Here is a 17534-nt window from a genome sequence, read left to right as displayed (position 1 = left end):
ACTGCCGCTATTCAGCAGAATATCTTTCCTTCTACTGAAAAAAAAAAAAAAAAAAAAAAAAAGGAAAACAAGATTGCAGCATTTCATTTTCCAGCAAGAGAAGGTACACGACCGATAGTGTTACCAGGTGTTTCTGGTAGAGCTGGAGGGATTTTGCTGGGTAGTTATCACTCCCTTGCTCTGTACTCCTCCTGTCCGTGTACTCTAGACTTTTGTTGCACTTGAATACGGAAAAACCTCACTGCTATGGCTAGGTCTGTAATATAGCTGCCATTTGCCCTTTTTGTTATTTCCCCCTTCTTCACCTTTCCCACATGAAGTGCCCAAGAGCTTCTCTCACATGATGCAAGACAAAATTCCATCAAATTTCTTTTTTTCTTCTCTCTCAAACCTGCTCTTTCAGAAAGAACAATGGGAAAAATGCTTTTATACACAAATGACATTACAATAAAGTGTCTTCAAAGTCCTTATAGACAAGGTTTATTTCACCCAACGTCCCCTACTCACCACTCAGCTCACTTCAGTAAACAAAAAAATGCATTTACCATTTCACCCTTACTTTCTTTTTCTGTCAGATAAATCGTAAGTATTATTACCCTAGTGTTTCTCAGCTTCAAATTAGCAACATAACCCCTCTCAAAAAAAAAAAGGAACAAAACCACAGGAATCAATGGGTGATCTCATATCCCACTACTGGCGGGCAATTAGCAAAGAGAAACAGAAGGATGAACATGATCATACTTTCACTAGGTAAACAAAGTATCTGTAAAATAGATTTATTGCTAAACGTAGTTCAAAGTATCCATAGAAATTGTGCATGCCATTTGGTCTTTCATTCATTAAGCACACTGATCTTTGAAAACATGATTCTGACTAATGAGCTGTGTTAAGTGGCTCTTGGATTCTTATTTTGTTGCTATTCTAGTGAAAGATCTGGACTCACAGAAGCTGTTGAAAGAAAGAAAAGCTTCAGTGCTTCTGTACTCAGATAACAGCTTCTCAACCTAATCTCTAGGACAATTCTCTATTTATTTATTTACTTAAAGATTACAAGCATCACCAAATCCTATTTAAGAGCTTGCCTGAAGTAGATTTTGTCATCACAAATTGAAGGAGGATCAAGGATGCAGAGTTCCCAGCTAGGGAACTTCACTACAAAGTACTTCAAAAGTATTCTGAAGAGTAACAATAAAAAGACTGCACCACTTCCAACCACTCAAGTATTTAATTCAAATAATACATAATTTCCTTGTTCTAAGAAAGCAGACAGCATGTCAAAAGATGCAGAAACAATTGCTTCAGTTTTTCTTGGAACTTTCACTGAAAACATTTGTGGTTAAGTTTTAGCAATTTAACTGGGTCCATCCAGCTATTGAAAAATAAGTAAAATTATTCTATATAATTAATCTTTCAAAATAGATCACAAAATACAGCTGTCTTCCAAAACCAGGTGCATGTATTAATTTCAAGATTGAGTGTCAACAATGGTTCTTAAAACAAACTGTAGAATTCATTGTAGAATAGGCACCCTCTTTTTCAAAAGGTTTCAAGATACTTAGTATATTTGGCTCAATAAAATTTATTTTTTTAAAATAGTCTTTTGTTGCTAGGCAGAACAGAAAAGTCATTTAAAAATAAGCTGCATCCAGCAGACACCCAGAGAAGCAGCTCCATCACTGCACAAACCAACATATGTTTTAATATCAAATCTTCTGAATTCAGAGACTTGTTGAGGACTTTCTGCAGTTTGATAGCAAATAAACAGCTCTTGTAGGCTAACGAGGCAACTTGGCTAATACAATACTAGTTGACTTGCCTAACTGAAAGTCAAGTTATACTTTATTTCACTTCAATGTGAGTTTTCCTTCAAGAGCAATAGTCATAACTTGACTTCATGTTTGTACCAGAATTCGTGGAAGAACTACTTAGCTTGTATTTTTCACAGCACTCGTCTTCTAAAAATCACTCAGCACACATTGATTGTGCTCAACAAAAATCAAGGCAAAGCTTTGTAAATCCCTGGAAATGTTCCATTCTGAATTTCTAAAGCCACTTGCTTTGGGTATGATGAACAAATTGTCTTACAACAGTCTACACTGTACATATGGTTGGCAGGAAGGATTTTTAATCTTCTCAGTGGAAGATGGTAGTTTCATCATTTTTGCTCCAATAAAAATACTAGAACTCCCATTATTACTTGATAGGCAATTTCCAATTTCAAGCCACATCTGTTTAAAATTTCTTTTTGTTAATTCATTTAAGCAGTGTTATCACAACATTACAGAGAGTGATGGAAAAAGTCATTCAGTGTTTTGCGAGAAAAAGAACAAAACCAAAAAAACCCAAGATATGAAAGAGAAACTGCTAAACACAAAGAAATACATGCAACTCAACACAAGATAGGGAATATAGCAGCCTTGAATACATAATACTCCACACACACTGACTCCTCATTACTTAACAATCATAACAAAACTATGCCAGAACAAAGACCTGCCACAAGAGTTTTCTTTTAGAGGTCAAAAATTAAGTTGTGAGTGATCATTTATTATTTTTTTTTTTTCCCCACACTGTTTGCCTTGCTGGGAATGAGTATGTATGTATTAGGTGTGTTTATTTTTTCACGATTTCACAAACCACAGGCTGAGCATTGGTGATGGGAAAGAAGTAGTCTGTCAGCTTTCAGCAGCTGAGTGTCCCTATTGAGATGCAGCTGTCCAACTACAGCACAGCTCACTTCTCTGAGTTTTTGTGAGCATCGATTAGCCTCCGTCGCATCGCCCGGTTCCTGGCCCTGTTTTCTTCATACTGGAAGACAGATAAGGAAATTAATAGATCAACTGTTATCATTAAATGGATAAGTCAAATTTAAAAGCGTAGAGCATTTATTACTCAGAAACAGAAACAGTATCTTTGACAGATGCATTAGAAATACAGTTCTTGTTAATATCTATATATTGGTTCATTTTTACTTTGAAATTAACATTTATTTGATTAAAATACATGTTTCCAAGTTTGAGGTTATTAAGCTAAAGAGTATTAGAACATTCTAATAAAGAAGATTCAGTTAATCTTATGGAGAAACTTAATTATACAGCCATCTTACGTACGACAGCTACACTTCACACATGAGCTACGAAAAATATTGCATTGGTGCTATTCTAGAGCACAGGTCAGGCTCTTTTCCTTTTAAAAGATACTGATTAATGTAAGCGTGTCTGCCTTCTGAAACATGAATTTGTCATCACAGACTTGGTCTATTTTTGATCCTGGTCATTAATTATGTGCACAGATAAAGTAATATACCAAGATGAAAGGAACAAAGGCAAATTTGGGTTTAATAAGGGTAAGGCATTTTAGGGTTTTTTATGGTTTAAAAAAGAAACACAACAGAGATGGGACTCCAGTGTAAAATGGAATCAAGAAAGCCTTCACAGTTTAGATAACATGCATAAGACAACCGTGCTTTCAAGTATGCCCCTGCACTAGCAAAAGCCTGAAGACTGAAGAGCCTGTCTTTCATTGCAGCCAAAAAGGAAACCTTTTCATGGCTAAAAGAAATGAAAAATTAAAAATAAAGTATGATTTGATATATATTTCATGAGAAGCAACTTATTCTTGGCCTTAAGTTAGCCCATATATTTGTTCATTTTTTTAGTAATTCATATCAAGAATAAAACCCAAGTAACACACAAATACTCAAATCTCTATATAATATAATAAACTGTTAAGGAGATTGATTTTGGAAAGGATTTGCATTTTTCACTCATTGTACTGATTGGTCTATAACTGAAATAATGGCCCAAAACATTATTTAACATTTACAGAATGCTTAACTTTTTCCCATGCCAATATTTATTTTTTCAATAACCCATCCATGTTTTTACTTAGAACGAGAACAACGGATCTTCAAAAGCTACATCTGTACCTATTCCATACTTGTGAACAGTCTTTCAGGGGCTTCCTAGTAATGGCATATCAATGTAGCCATATTTTAAGAAGGCAAACAAATATAGCCATCAAGAACTCCTTTTAATGTAAAGGCTTCAATGAAACAAAGAAAAATAAGATTACCTGGAAAGAAACTTTCCTTCATTATTTTCCAGATCTGTGCTACAGTTTTTACAAGGGGAAAAAAAAAAAAAGGTATTTGGCACAAGCAGATGAAATTAATTCCCATAGACTGACAGAGGGAAAAGAGGGGGCCCAAACTGTTCTGGCTATCATGCACTTCCAAGTTTCCATTTTTAGACCCAATTGTGAAATTTATGTCAAAATTAATAAGTACAATTTCAAGTTAAAAGATGTGTGAAAAGTTCATTTATGTGTTCTGTCATGTAGGCATAACAACCACAAATATAAAGACCAGTTGATACTCTTCTGAAAATGTGCCCGCTAGCTAGTTAATCTACTTAAACTCCGAGAGTCTTCCATTCCTTCATATCTGCAGATGTAGTACAGCAATGAGTAGGTCCTAAGCAGCAATATTTTCATTTAGGGCCTAACTCAGCAACTCATCAAGTAGTTTCAGTCAGTATAACTGACTTTAGTAATAAGTGTTACTCATGCAGAAGTGACCATTACTACTTTATAGTCTATTCTCTGTGAACACCACTACTTAAAAAAAAAATTAAGAAAAAATCAGAAGCAATCTGTGAAATGTCAGTTCCTATTTGCAATATTTGTTTGGTTAAAATGTGTTTGCCTATTTTTGTATATCCAAAAATAGACTATGCCATTTGTTAAAGCCAGATTTTACCTCACAAATCTATCAAAAAAAGTTTAAATTTGGTATCAAATGCCCACTCCAGAATGTGCTTATATTTCAAGGCCTATTTATTGATTTGTACTACTTAATAAAAAGCAACTCTGTTTCTGTCCTATGGACTTTTTTTTAATTAAGCATTTAACTCGTAGTAAATTTGTTTCTTACCTCTTTCTTTAAGCACTTCCGCATCTCACGGTCAATATCATTGCAATGGCCAAAAAATTTCAAAATGTTGTGCTGGTTAAGTTAGGGAGAGAAAAAAAAATTTACAATTCAAAGGTTTCTTCCTTGGAAGCTCTAAATTTCTTAGAAGTCACTTGCATTTTGCAACATATCCTGGTCTTCTTTTCCTTTTCTCTTTTTGTGAAAAATGATACTTTGTAACTTTTTCACTGAGTAGGTAGAAGTTAGAGCTACTCCTGAACCTCATTTGAACCACCCCTGCCTTGCTGAAAGTTGAAGGTACTCACCATGTCATATAATCAGACTAAAATAGGATACCTAAGCTGAAGCTATGAAGTCAAAATGTAGAACATTTTCTTGATCTAGGAAATCGGTTTTACAAATTTCACTCACGCTAGCTTGAGTCATGTACAAAAAATGAATATTCTGAACTCCAGTTTGTGATATAGAAAGATGTAGGGAGATCTACGGGCATCCTGGAGGCAATGTCTTCTGTGCTTTAGTTTTCATTATTTCTTCATGACCTAGAGAGGCAAAGGACTTGATGCTCCATCATCCCTACCACATGAAGAATGAGTTGTTGGTCCAGAAGATGCAGGCACTAAGCTTAAGTGACTGAAATGTTAGAACCAGTATAAAAAATGGGCGATTAAGTTTCTCCAGATCTTGAGGTTAATAAATAAGATGCATTTACCATCTTTATGACACAGCTCAACTATGGGCTTTATGCATTCTTAAGTGTTACTTAGTTTCTGAAAAACTGCAGGCATTGTCCTCAGGAAGGCATTCCCCACCTAACCTGATGACATCCACCATAAAAATCTGTCCTTTTAGCCAGGATTTCCTGAAGTGATTTCATATTATCAGCCATCAAATCACTCTCAGAATGCATTCTTCTAAAAGGACTACTTTTTCAGAGTGATGCTTGTTACCATGGGACAGAATCTCATAGCAGAATCTGGTAGCAGAGTATCCAAGCAATTCAGAAGACCTGAAGGTGTGGAGCTTTTAGTAGATATTTACAGCTATCCAATCAATAGAGACAATTCGATCAATCTTTTAGAGAACTAATGAATTTAAAAAAAAAAAGACCATGAAGAACAAAACAAGCAAAACAGATGAAAATGAAGTCACTTCCGTATTTCAGAGGGAAACCTATGCGCATTTCTGTAGCTGATGAGCAGCCAGATGGATTTATACAAGTAATACAGGAACACTATTAAAAATTCAAACAGTGGACAAGATTTCAACCAATAGAACATTACTGAATGTAGGAGTGGGTTAATAAAGATTATGACAATTAACTATAGCAGTGCTACAATTAGCTTGTTTATACCTCTCTGCTTTATAAAGGGCATCAGATGACACTCTGAAGCAGTTTCATGCGATAAATGGTCACTTTACTGCAAGCTTATCTTGCTTTTACAACACTTTCATTTTAGCTAATACAGATTTAGTTTTGTATTCTATGCCCATACCCGCATGTTAAACTTCAAAGTGAGCGCTCACATTTCAAACTCCACTCTTACTACTGCATACAGTGAGTTGAATCTATATTTCTTTAGCCAGATTCCTAAGCTGTCAACTTTTTGGTTCAGATTATGAGAAAAAAAGAATCAGTTTCTCAAAAATAGCTATTATGCCTATTACAGTGATATCGTTGCAAGACAACGCGCATTTCTTTCAGCTGCCACCTATGAAAATAAGTCTTTTTAAAACACACACTTGGCACCACAAGTGGAGTTGTTAAAAAAAAAAAAAAAAAAAAATCAAAATAATGACACCAAATAGGAATCCCATTAACCTCTCCTCACCAGATGCAAAACTTGATATAATGAGCAGGTTCTAGATTAGGAATAAAGTAAATCAAACTGACTTTTGTGAAAATGCACACACAGGACACCCAATTAAAAAATAATGCTTTTCATCCCTCAGGAATATTAATTTAAATTGTAGATGAAGGTTCTTAGAACATTTTGGCATTATAACAAAACAGCAGGTAGTCACTGATAACTGATAAAGATCACCAACTTTTCAGATTTCAGTGACTTCAATTTTAAAAGAGTATTTCAGTACATTCCCCTTGAATTTTAAATGAAAAGGTATTGCTTCCTTTCAGCTGAGCGTGAAAGAAGCCATCCTCACCCTTTCTGCTCTGAGACTGCTAGCACAAATACCATCTCATCGTTGCACAAGACAGACAAAAGTAATTCCTCTTCATGTAAACATCAACTTCAAACAAAACCAAGAGAATATAATCCTGTGCATGACTGTATTATTGCTGCTCCTAGTCCCTTCGTAAGTCAAATAAGCAACAGAGTCCTTTGAATCACTTGCTGCCAAGGAATTCAAGTACACCTTTTAGTTCCAGTTCCCTCTCAAACTCAAGGTAGTCTAATAAGCTACATTATACAAAAAGCCTATGATATGTGTATATTAACATTCATTTTTATTAAAAAAAACCCAACCAAACAAAAAACACAGACACCCCAAAAATACAGTCAACCATTACTTTCAAGTAGTAAATGAGTATTTCTGGATTCTCTAGTCAAAGCATAGAAAGCCCAACTATGTATGTACCAAAAAGCAGGACAAATCTGAGTGTATTTTCTTTCCTGATTGGATTTGTTTTCACAATTATGAAAAACTAATGACAACATTTTAATTTTATATTGCCTATAGAAGTTTTGTTCTTCTCTTAACTGATAGTCATTTTATTTGGCAATCCTTTTGATACTATAGTAGTTAATGTACAAGGAGAGTCTTCTCACTTAATTCTAGCTACTGAATACTTTAATTCTAGCTACAGTACCACATTAAAGTTGTTTAAAAAAAAGTCAACTAACAAAAAAAAAAAGAAAGTCTCTACAATCTCTCAAATTACCTAAAGCATTTTTAAGCAAATTAAAATTTTAGAACTCAGAAGAAATGCGTAACTCTTGCACTTAACACAACTTTTAATTTTGAAGCTTGGGGATGTTCTGCACAAGAACTTTGTATCTTAGGTTTAAAAAATTTAGACAGTGCATAGGAACAGACAGGCAATGGTATGGGAAGTACCACCTATGAGATGGCATCAACAGATTCCAGTGGGCTTACATTTCAAGATATTGCACTACAAGTGCCAACAAAAACCAATTAAATGTTGCTGAACAAACCCAGTACAGTGTACTCATTGAAAGTGAATTTTAGTATTAAAACTCTGCTCCCTTCATTGTTGTAATTTAGAAATCATAAGAAAGTGTGGTACCGCAAAAGTTTTTTTATATGTTAGTTTAGCTACTTTAAAATCTGCAAAAATGTTGTTATATCTCTTTCATGCAAAATGTCTTCTCACACATTTTGTGTATTATCAGCCTTGTTTTTCTTTCTGTAGTGACTTTTGCAAAGAAAAATTTAGAATTCTGCTCAAAACTGTAAAGCTAACATATGTATTGTCTTAGAATTTATGTGTAACTAACTGCATTGCAAAAAAAGTATAAACAACACATCTGAACATGGAGGTGAAAATATTGTAGATTGCATGTAATGGTGTAAACCATTGTTTTCACATTCATATTCAACATTTAAATATATTTTTGTCTCAGTGGAAACTACGAAATTGAACTTTTTATGCACTAATACAGAAATATATCTGTACAGAACATCTACTTAGAGTATACAAGAGAACTGGGAAAATAATTCACAATATTACAACAATGCTGCAGATAGCTTTCATTGCAGGGGCTGACTCTTGTACATCTAGAGGTTTACTACAGAGCAAATTGAAAAAAAGACTTTTAAATGAATGACATGAAGATTCCATCTTCCTGAAGCAATGAAGAGCCTTGAGAAGCCTGAAGACAATTTGGCATTTCACATTCTTGGGTAGGTGCCTATTAAGAACATGGAAGTCAAACAGCAATGCACATTTAGCTCTCCAAGCATTGAATGTAAGGCATGCTGCATGTCCGGATCCCCATCAACACATCTGCTTATAAACAGACTGAAGCATCTGCCCAGTGGACAGCTGGAATATGGAAATGCTGTGAGCATACAAAAGAGGGCATTTGAAGTTGCTTTTTTTATTGTTTTTTGAGGGGCACACAGTACTAAAAGGTGCAGAATTTATTTCAGTTCTTAAAATAGGTCCATTCTTGTCCAGATGTAGCACAGGAAATTTTAAGGCATGTTTTATTTCGTAAAGAAATCACTGGCAAAATTTTACACACAGTCATCAGATACCTCTTCAGTGAAAACGTACTAGCTACATGTCATGGCTGCTCTGCCTAGAGGAGGTTTTTCTCTCTATGATCATATAATATTCTCACTAATTTATCTGACACTCATTCCCCCAAACCACCCACTCTTTACTCTGCTCAAAACTCCTTACCTCCTTGTGACACTTCTTGAGCAGACTGATAACTAGGTTACACTCTTCGGTGTGCAGATGCGGAGACAGGTCTGGATGCATCTTTAGTTAGGGATAATTTTAGTAGTACAAGGACAAGAGTCTCAGAAAACTTCCACCTGCCAACATTAAAATATGAAAGTATAACTAGAAAGTTTGAGTTATCCACTTAAGATATTATCACACAATATTGTTTTAATAAAAAATATTTTAGATCAAAATGCAGATTAGTATGTATAAGTTATATTACACAGTTAAAGTAATTAAAACCAGCACATGTCTGTTCTTCTACACAGCCCAAATGTTAAAAGTTAACTAGAAGTTTATATTTTTTGCTATCATGGACATAGGCATGCATCTGAGATTTTAATTTTCAGGGACTCCCTAGTAGCATTAATCTTTCTTGAACTGCAGATTATCTTTTCACCTTCCTACTTCGGTTTTCTTCTTTCTAGCTTTAAAAAAGCTAAGTATATGTAATTTTCTTTCTACCTTCTACAAAGATGGATCAGAACAGGAAGCACAATGATATTTCATTATAGCACTCTGAGAATGGACAACTTTTTTAGTTACCTACATGCTTTTTAAAAAATCCTGATCCAAAGCATTGATGATGCTTTAAAAACCAGTAGTTAATCAGAACAGTAATGATTTTTTTTAATTTTGCCCAATTGGAATGTCCCTTCTTGCAACTTCACATTGTTGCCTCTTTCACTTTCACTGTGCTCCTCTGAAAAGCATCTGGATCTGTCTTCACGAATCACCTACTCCCTCAGATAGTGGAAGACAGCATTTTAGGTTTCCCTCGAGTCTTCTCTTTTGACCGCTAAAGCAGCCTAGCTCCCTTCACCTTGCTGCATATGCCAGCTGTTCCACCCTTATTTTCTCCTTTGCTGGACTCGTTTTTTTATCATCTCTGTTAGACTGTGGGACCCAAAGATGAACATAGTATTTCAGATGTGGCCTCAAGACTGCCAAGAAGAGAGGAGTAATAATAACTTCCCTTAACCTGCTAGCTACACTTCTAACGCAACCCAGTATGCTGTTAGCCTTTGTTGCCGCAAGGGTGCGCTGCTAAATCACGTTTTAACTTCATGTCAACCAAGAGCCCCAGGTCCTTTTCTGCAGGATTCGTGGGGCAGGAGCAAGCTTCATTCTAGAGGTAATTTCTTATATTGCCTCCCATTTGAAAAAGCAATATTCCCAGAAGTAATTTTCAAGATCTTTTCTTGAAAAGGAAGAAAGCATCATATGACAGAGGCTGAAATAAGATGACATATTTGCTGTTGAAGATCACTTCACCAGGGAGGGAAGAAGAAAAGTCCAGTTCATACCAAGACAAATGGTCTCATCTTGACAAAATTCTACTTATATGACCCATACTGCCACTGAATTAAAGAGATGCCTTTGTTTGTTTGTTTACTTACTATTTTCTCATTGCCCCTCCTCCCAAAGAGATGACCTTTCTAGCTGCAATAGATCAGGCAAATACCACTACAACTTGTACTGAGTAGCCATCACTGTTTTAACGCTCCAGCTAAATAGACAAGCTAAATACTAGCAGCCAGTGGTCAGATTTTACAATTGCAAAATCCCAATATTCAGCTGCAGTGCTGGCAGCTATAATCTATACTGCTATTCCTAGAATACTGTATTGGGTTTGTGTGGCAAGGTTTTGGTAGTGGGGGGCGGCCACAGGGGTGGCTTCTGTGAGAAGCTGATAGAATCTTCCCCAGTGTCTGACAGAGCCAATGCCAGCCGGCTCCAAGATGGACCCGCCGCTGGCCAAGGCCAAGCCCATCAGCGACAGTGGTAGTGCCTCTGGGATAACAGATTTAAGAAGAGGAAAAAGTTGCTGTGGAACAAAAAAACTGCAGCTGGAGAGAGGAGTGAGAGTATGTGAGAGAAACAGCCCTGCAGACCCCCAGGTCAGTGAAGAAGGAGGGGAAGGAGGTGCTCCAGGCACCAGAGCAGAGATTCCCCTGCAACCCGTGGGGAAGACCATGGTGAGACAGGCTGTCTCCCTGCAGCCCATGGAGGTCCATGGTGGAGCAGATCTCCACCTGCAGCCCATGGAGGATCCCATGCCGGCGCAGTTGGATGCCCCCGAATATGGCTGTGATGCCATGGGAAAGCCCGTGCTGGAGCAGTCTGTGCCTGAAGGACTGCAGCCTGTGGGAAGGACTCACGCTGGAGAAGTTCGTGGAGGACTGTCTCCCATGGGAGGGACCCCAAGCTGGAGCAGGGGAAAAGTGTGAGGAGTCCTCCCTTGAGGAGGAAGGAGTGGCAGAAACAATGCGTGATGAACTGACTGCAACGCCCATTCCCCGTCCTCCTGTGCTGCTGGGGGGGAAGAGGGAGAGAAAATCGGGAGTAAAGTTGAGCCCAAGAAGAAGGCAGGGGTGGGGGGAAGGTATTTTTAAGATTTAGTTTTTATTTCTCATTATCCTACTCTGATTTGATAGAAAATATATTAAATTAATTTTTTTCCCCCCAAGTTGAATCTGCTTTGCCTGTGACAAACAGTAATTGGCGAGTGATCTCTCCCTGTCCTTATCTCGACCCACGAGCCTTTCGTTATATTTTCTCTCCCCTGTCCAGCTGCTAGTGGGGAGAGTGATAGAGCAGCTTTGGTGGGCACCTGGCATCCAGCCAGGGTCCACCCAGCACAAATACTCAAGTAATATATTTGGCTTGAAGAGGTATGTACACTAATTTACCCAATATTTCCCATCATGTGTTCAGCTTAACAAGAGTTAAATTCCCACAAGCAAACTTAATTTTAAAAATCTAAACAGATTTAAAAGCCTCTCAAGACCCATGAGAATATGTTCCACATAGTGTTGCAAACATATGTAGTAATTTCTTTCAAAAATCTTCCCCCATACTATCTGGTAGTCTAATATTACACTACATATACTCTAAGCACAGAAGTTGGAAACTGTACAAGTTGCTTAAGCATTCTATTCAACAAATTAACAAATGAACCTTTAGAAATATGACAGCAGGAGCACGACTGTAACAGCAAAGTGATTAAGAACCCTGCTGTGTTATTGCCACCAGCTTTTGATTGCATGCCACACAAAGTCAACGTTTTGAATTTATCAGTAGATTTTTGATAGCACTAGAGTTAGTGTTCCCTTGAGAGAGTGACGTGCTCAATGACTGTGCATTACTTTAACATGTGTGAACCCAGCTGATTATTAAATCTCTTCATCATTCAGCCTCCGACTGCTCTTCTAAAACTGTCATCTGAGCTGGCTGTCTTGCTTTCTCCTTCCGAGACCAGTGCCTTAGTGAAATAGGTAGCATGCACATCAGCACAGGCCAGAAAGTCAAAGGGAGCTATTCAAGGAAAGATTCATTATTTCTAAACTAAGATTAGTAATCACTGCCATTGTTTACAAAATTATTCTCATATAAAGTGGATGAAAGCTACCAATGCCACAAATAGATAGGTGACAGTGCATTTCATCAATTAAAAGCCTTCTAACAACTCAAATGAATTTTGCAATGGCACCTCTTGCAGGACAGATGCTACAAATCAGAGGTCCTAACTGTCACACCAGTTCATAGATCAGTACTCCTGAAATTCATTTTCAAATAACATTGAATATTAAAATCTTTCAAGTTCAGTTACCAGATACGGTACTCAGTTCATACAGGCTACGATGGATTAAAGTAACAAAACATCTTACAGTGGTCATGGAAGGCTTAACTAGAGCCTTTAAGTACTTTCGATGTTCATGACTGAACAGTGTTATCAGTGCTCAATATTATATTTATGCTTAGGAGCGTCAGTGATCTATACATTAGCAGAGAAAGCTAAAATATTTTTGCTGGAGGGGAATGACTCTGACAGATGAAAGTTTCAAGAGTAACAAAAACATGTATGAAAAAAGGATAGGATGGTTTCCTTAGTTTCCTTTTAATAATGTTCCAATCTAAAATAAAGATAGCAAGTTACCATCTCACCAGAATTTAAGTCCGCAGTGACAGAATTCTATATAGGTGGTGGCTCATAAGGAATCTAAGTATGAAAATATACTGGGGGGGGGGGGGGGGAATCACAGAAAAAAATTGGGAATAAGCAATATAAATTGCTCTGAGAAAACTACTAACAGAAATGCTGGATAAAGAACATCAAGGTAAACATGCAATTGCTGTATAAAAAATACTAGCAGTAAAGTAGAAGAACAGTACCAAGAAAATACAGGAATTGCTTTAGGAGGAAAAATGGACTGCAAAATCCTAAGCAAACATTAATATCTGAAATGAATATTTAGAGAGAAGTATTTAGATGAACTCTTTACATACAGGCACTGACATTTCACTGGGTTGCATAAAAATGGTCTGCCCTTTAATGTGTTTTATATGAGATTTTGAATTATGCGCAGTTTTTCCTTCCTTGTTAAAAATTACACTACATATATATCTAAATGATTTGGTTGAAATGCCTTAAGAACTAACTGCAAATTTCTATAAACTGTTAGCCTCTGAAGGTCAAAGACATGGATAAAGATGATTGATCTTTCAACTTCCTTAACTAGTTTCTAAATCTACGCTATCATTCAGGGAAAAGAAGAATTAAGAAATTGTCTCATTTGAGTATCATGTTCTGTGTAGTTTATCTTAAGGTGGGGAAAATAGGGGATGTTCTAGCTTTATGGTTTCCAATATAAACCTTTTTTTTTTTTTAAATCAAAAGCCTAAACTTAGCAATTCTCTGACAATAATACTGAATTTCCAACACTAATATTTCAGTTTAGAAAAATAATACTTGTAAGATAATTCCTTGCATAAGCAATCCTGAACACTAAGCATATCAAATTGCTAAAGGTTTCCTAACAGGAATCAACATATAAGTTATCGAAAAGTGATACTCATTCCTAATCTAAAAGCTGATCTATACACGTTCAATACATTAAATATTTAATATTAATGCGCAAAAGGAACCTACACATATGATGGAATTCACAATAAAACTGCAGATACCTAGCAAGTACACAGAAACCAAAAGGCTGTCCCAAAAGAGCAGACAAGAACACTATGCATTTCCTTCACACTCCTGCTAGACACCAAAATCTAGGATAAGGTGCTTGTTTCTCTCCATGTGCTAGTCTCTCCTCCTGACAACCTTATGGCAAATAGCAGTAAAAGGACCTAGCTCTGTGGAGAAATAAGTGGTTTGGTACATTCCCACTTCTTTCCCAAAGGAAGCATGAGATCAGCATGTCAGGAATCGAGGGAATTTCCTTTCTTCTTTTCTCAAAATCTCCCATAAATATGAACTAACCAGTTCCCTGATGCAGAAGGAAAACTAAATTAGGTTGCTTTAGTCTCACTGATTAGCTTAATGCTTAATATTTCCATGTTTGGGGGACAACAATGAAAGAAAGATTTAAATCTAGGTAATTGTTTTCCTAAGATGCTTTTTCCATATTTCATTAAAACATGTCAGAAGACTATTTCTTAGACCAAGTTTTGCTATTTTTTTCATTTTAAAAGTTGCACACAAAAGTAATTCAATTTTTTCAAGTTTCTAAAGTCAATAGTTAAAAAAAAAATTCACAGATTGCTCAGAAAAATGACTTCTTAAAGCAAAATGCAAATCCTTGTGTACCAACCCTGAAGATGAAAAATTGCATCTGAGCATCTACATTGCTAATCATTAAGCTCCTTAACCAGAAACACAGAGCTTTCTACAGTACAGAACACACACATTTGCTGCAAACACTCAAACAAGGCGGCAGCATGACCGTGCAAACGAGAACATGTACTAACAGCGGGGGAAGGGCGAACAGAGCTGCAAATTCCTATAAAGCCACTGTATCACTTCACCACGTGTAACATCTAGTTTTGCACTTCATTTCACTGTCTAATCTGAGTAAGACCAGACATTTTGGTTTTAAGTTCTCAGTTACATAGTATTGTTCTGTTTGGCTTTGGAGAAAAACACTTACAAACCAACCAGCTCTTTGTTTACTCAAATCATGGGTGTTTTCTGTAACATAATACAAAGTTTTAGCATAAAAAGAGATTCAGCTCCACACCTAACTGGTAGGTGTTACCTAAAGATATCATTCATGTCACTTCAGCAGAACTTCTGCATTCCTAGTATTATCTTTCATACATAATTTATAAATATTTCTGATAACAGCTTAGAATACTCAGAAGATCAGTCGTTCAGTGAAATGAGAAATCACAGTTGATGAAGGCCATTTAAAAAACCTAGGGAACTCTGAACGAAGGACTCTGTTTCTAGCTTTCAGCAACATGGTTAACATCTTCCAGATCAGGATATTAAAGTATCATTCTATGCTGCTGTCCTTGAGGTTGTGATTAGGCACACTGAGAATGACCCCTCGCTTCCCAATGTTTCCAAGAAATTTAGCCAGACACCTTCACTTCAATAAACCAAGTTTAGCTAAATCTTATAAAAATTAGTCACAACCTCTTGAATCTCAGTCTTCAAAACTATGCATTACTTTTCCAATATTACATATTACAATGGGAAGGAAATAATTTAGATACATATCTATGAAGACTTGTAAATAATAAGGAAGCACAAAGGGGGAGAAGGGGGGAGATTATGTCTACTTTTAAAATGTTTTTATATTATATATATTTTATTTACTTTCCCTGAAGCTAAATAATAACAATTAAAAAAACCCTTTGATAAATAAGATTCATACTGATTTTAACTGTCTTTTTACATGACTACTTTCTACCAGCAATTCAACATCCCTCACATCAGCAGAATGAGTTCTCACCTGCTACTTTTAGGACTAAGTATCTGATAACACTACATCAAGCCTGATTTCATACTTAGTAAAGCAAGCTAACAAGGTGTTAGTCCTAACGAATAAAGCGAGTTGAACACCAACTTGAATATCAAGCAATTTCTACAGTTTTACTTCTGGCTAAAATAAATGATCAGCTGAAGCACAATAGGGCATTTTCAACTCCTGGCAATTACTTAAGGTCGTACTCATACAACAAACATCAGCATAGTTACAGGGCAATTACTGGAATATTTTTATTATAATATGCAGCAAGTCACACTGCACAATATAGCATTTTATCACAAAAGATTATTGAAGCAATCTCTTTCTATTTCTGCTGTGTCTATGAAGATGAGAATATACAGTCAAGAATGGGAAGACCCAAGCCAGTATAAAAGTAAAGCATGCTGAAGATAAGGTTCTGTCGCCAAATTCCTGTTTTGCAAGCTGCTCTCGTACTTCAGCTGCATCCACCAGACCAGGCTTCATTTCATTACTATTGCATTCATTTCCCAATCTATCAGATAAGAAGACTATAAATTTAGTACTGCCAGCAGAATTTTCTTGCTTACTGTAGAACAGCTTTCCACCTTCTGAGAGAAAGGGATCAAGAGGATCACGCTCCCCTGATGGAAAAGACAGGACCTCATCCCTTCAGCAGCAAGCACCCCTCAAGAAAGGCACATAGCACTTGGCTGAAAGTAAATATTGTTAGTGTGACAGCTTTGCTGTCAGGTGAAAGGGGATGCTACACTGTTATCAACAGTTAGGGCAGGAGAAGAGGCCCACTGAACTAATCCAGACTGTTTTCAGTCTGTAGTTTCTCAGTGCTGCCAGGAGTCCTTAAAATAGTGATGGGAAACACACAGACCCAAGGAGAAGCAAGCTTACGACCGTCGCAATGGAAAGCCCCACGTTGCCACTCAGAACAGCCCTTCTGAAAGCCCTCCCTGAGCCCTGAAGGAGGGTGCGAGGTGAGCAGAGGGTCCCAGAAGCCGGCCCCGAGCTCAGGCAGGGCAGGGCACGGCTCCCCCAAAGCCAGGCGGCGGGCCGGGAAGGGAGGGCAGCTGGGAGGGCATCTCCCCCACATGCCCCTCTTTTCGTTCAGAGCTAAAAAGGAGCAACGCTGCCCACTCGGGTCCGGCCAAAGCCTCCCCTCTCAGCCATCCTCGCACTTACTCCAGTCCCCAGAGGACGAGCCCGGCCAGGCGAGGCAGGCACCGTGACCGACACGCCAGCCGCGCAGGGTCGGGAGGAGGCGCGGGTGACCCGGCCAGGCCCGACCGGAAGCCACCTCAGCGCACCCGGCAGCGGCGGGAAGAGCCCTCACGGAGCCGGAGCCAATGCGCTGCGGGGCGGGAGGCGGGGCGCCTTGTGATTGGGCGGCTCGGGCACCGTGCGGCACCTG

General features: G+C 37.5%; 1 protein-coding gene across 1 annotated transcript; it reads right to left on the bottom strand.

Moving 5' to 3' along the window:
* Positions 1–453: 453 nt before the first annotated feature.
* CMC2 (C-X9-C motif containing 2) lies at positions 454–17435 on the bottom strand. The gene is made up of 4 exons (XM_052797194.1): positions 17306–17435; positions 9324–9460; positions 4934–5005; positions 454–2808 (listed from the first exon to the last, which is right to left on the bottom strand). The coding sequence occupies exons 2-4, from the start codon at positions 9402–9404 to the stop codon at positions 2734–2736; spliced, it is 228 nt and encodes a 75-aa protein (XP_052653154.1). The 5' UTR covers positions 9405–9460; positions 17306–17435; the 3' UTR covers positions 454–2733.
* Between the last annotated feature and the right edge of the window lie 99 nt (positions 17436–17534).

The sequence above is a fragment of the Harpia harpyja genome, chromosome 9, assembly GCF_026419915.1.
Source record: "Harpia harpyja isolate bHarHar1 chromosome 9, bHarHar1 primary haplotype, whole genome shotgun sequence".
NCBI classification, from domain to species: Eukaryota; Metazoa; Chordata; class Aves; order Accipitriformes; family Accipitridae; genus Harpia; species Harpia harpyja.
The sequence above is the reverse complement of the archived record's forward strand: the minus strand, read 5'-3'. Positions and strand labels throughout refer to the sequence as shown.

Coding starts and splice junctions, on each gene's coding strand:
- CMC2 (XM_052797194.1), bottom strand. CDS start 9,404: ATGCATCCAGACCTGTCTCCGCATCTGCACACCGAAGAGTGTAACCTA. Junction 5,006..9,323: donor TCAAGAAGTGTCACAAGGAG/GTAAGGAGTTTT, acceptor TAACTTAACCAG/CACAACATTTTGAAATTTTT. Junction 2,809..4,933: donor GGAAGTGCTTAAAGAAAGAG/GTAAGAAACAAA, acceptor TCTGTCTTCCAG/TATGAAGAAAACAGGGCCAG.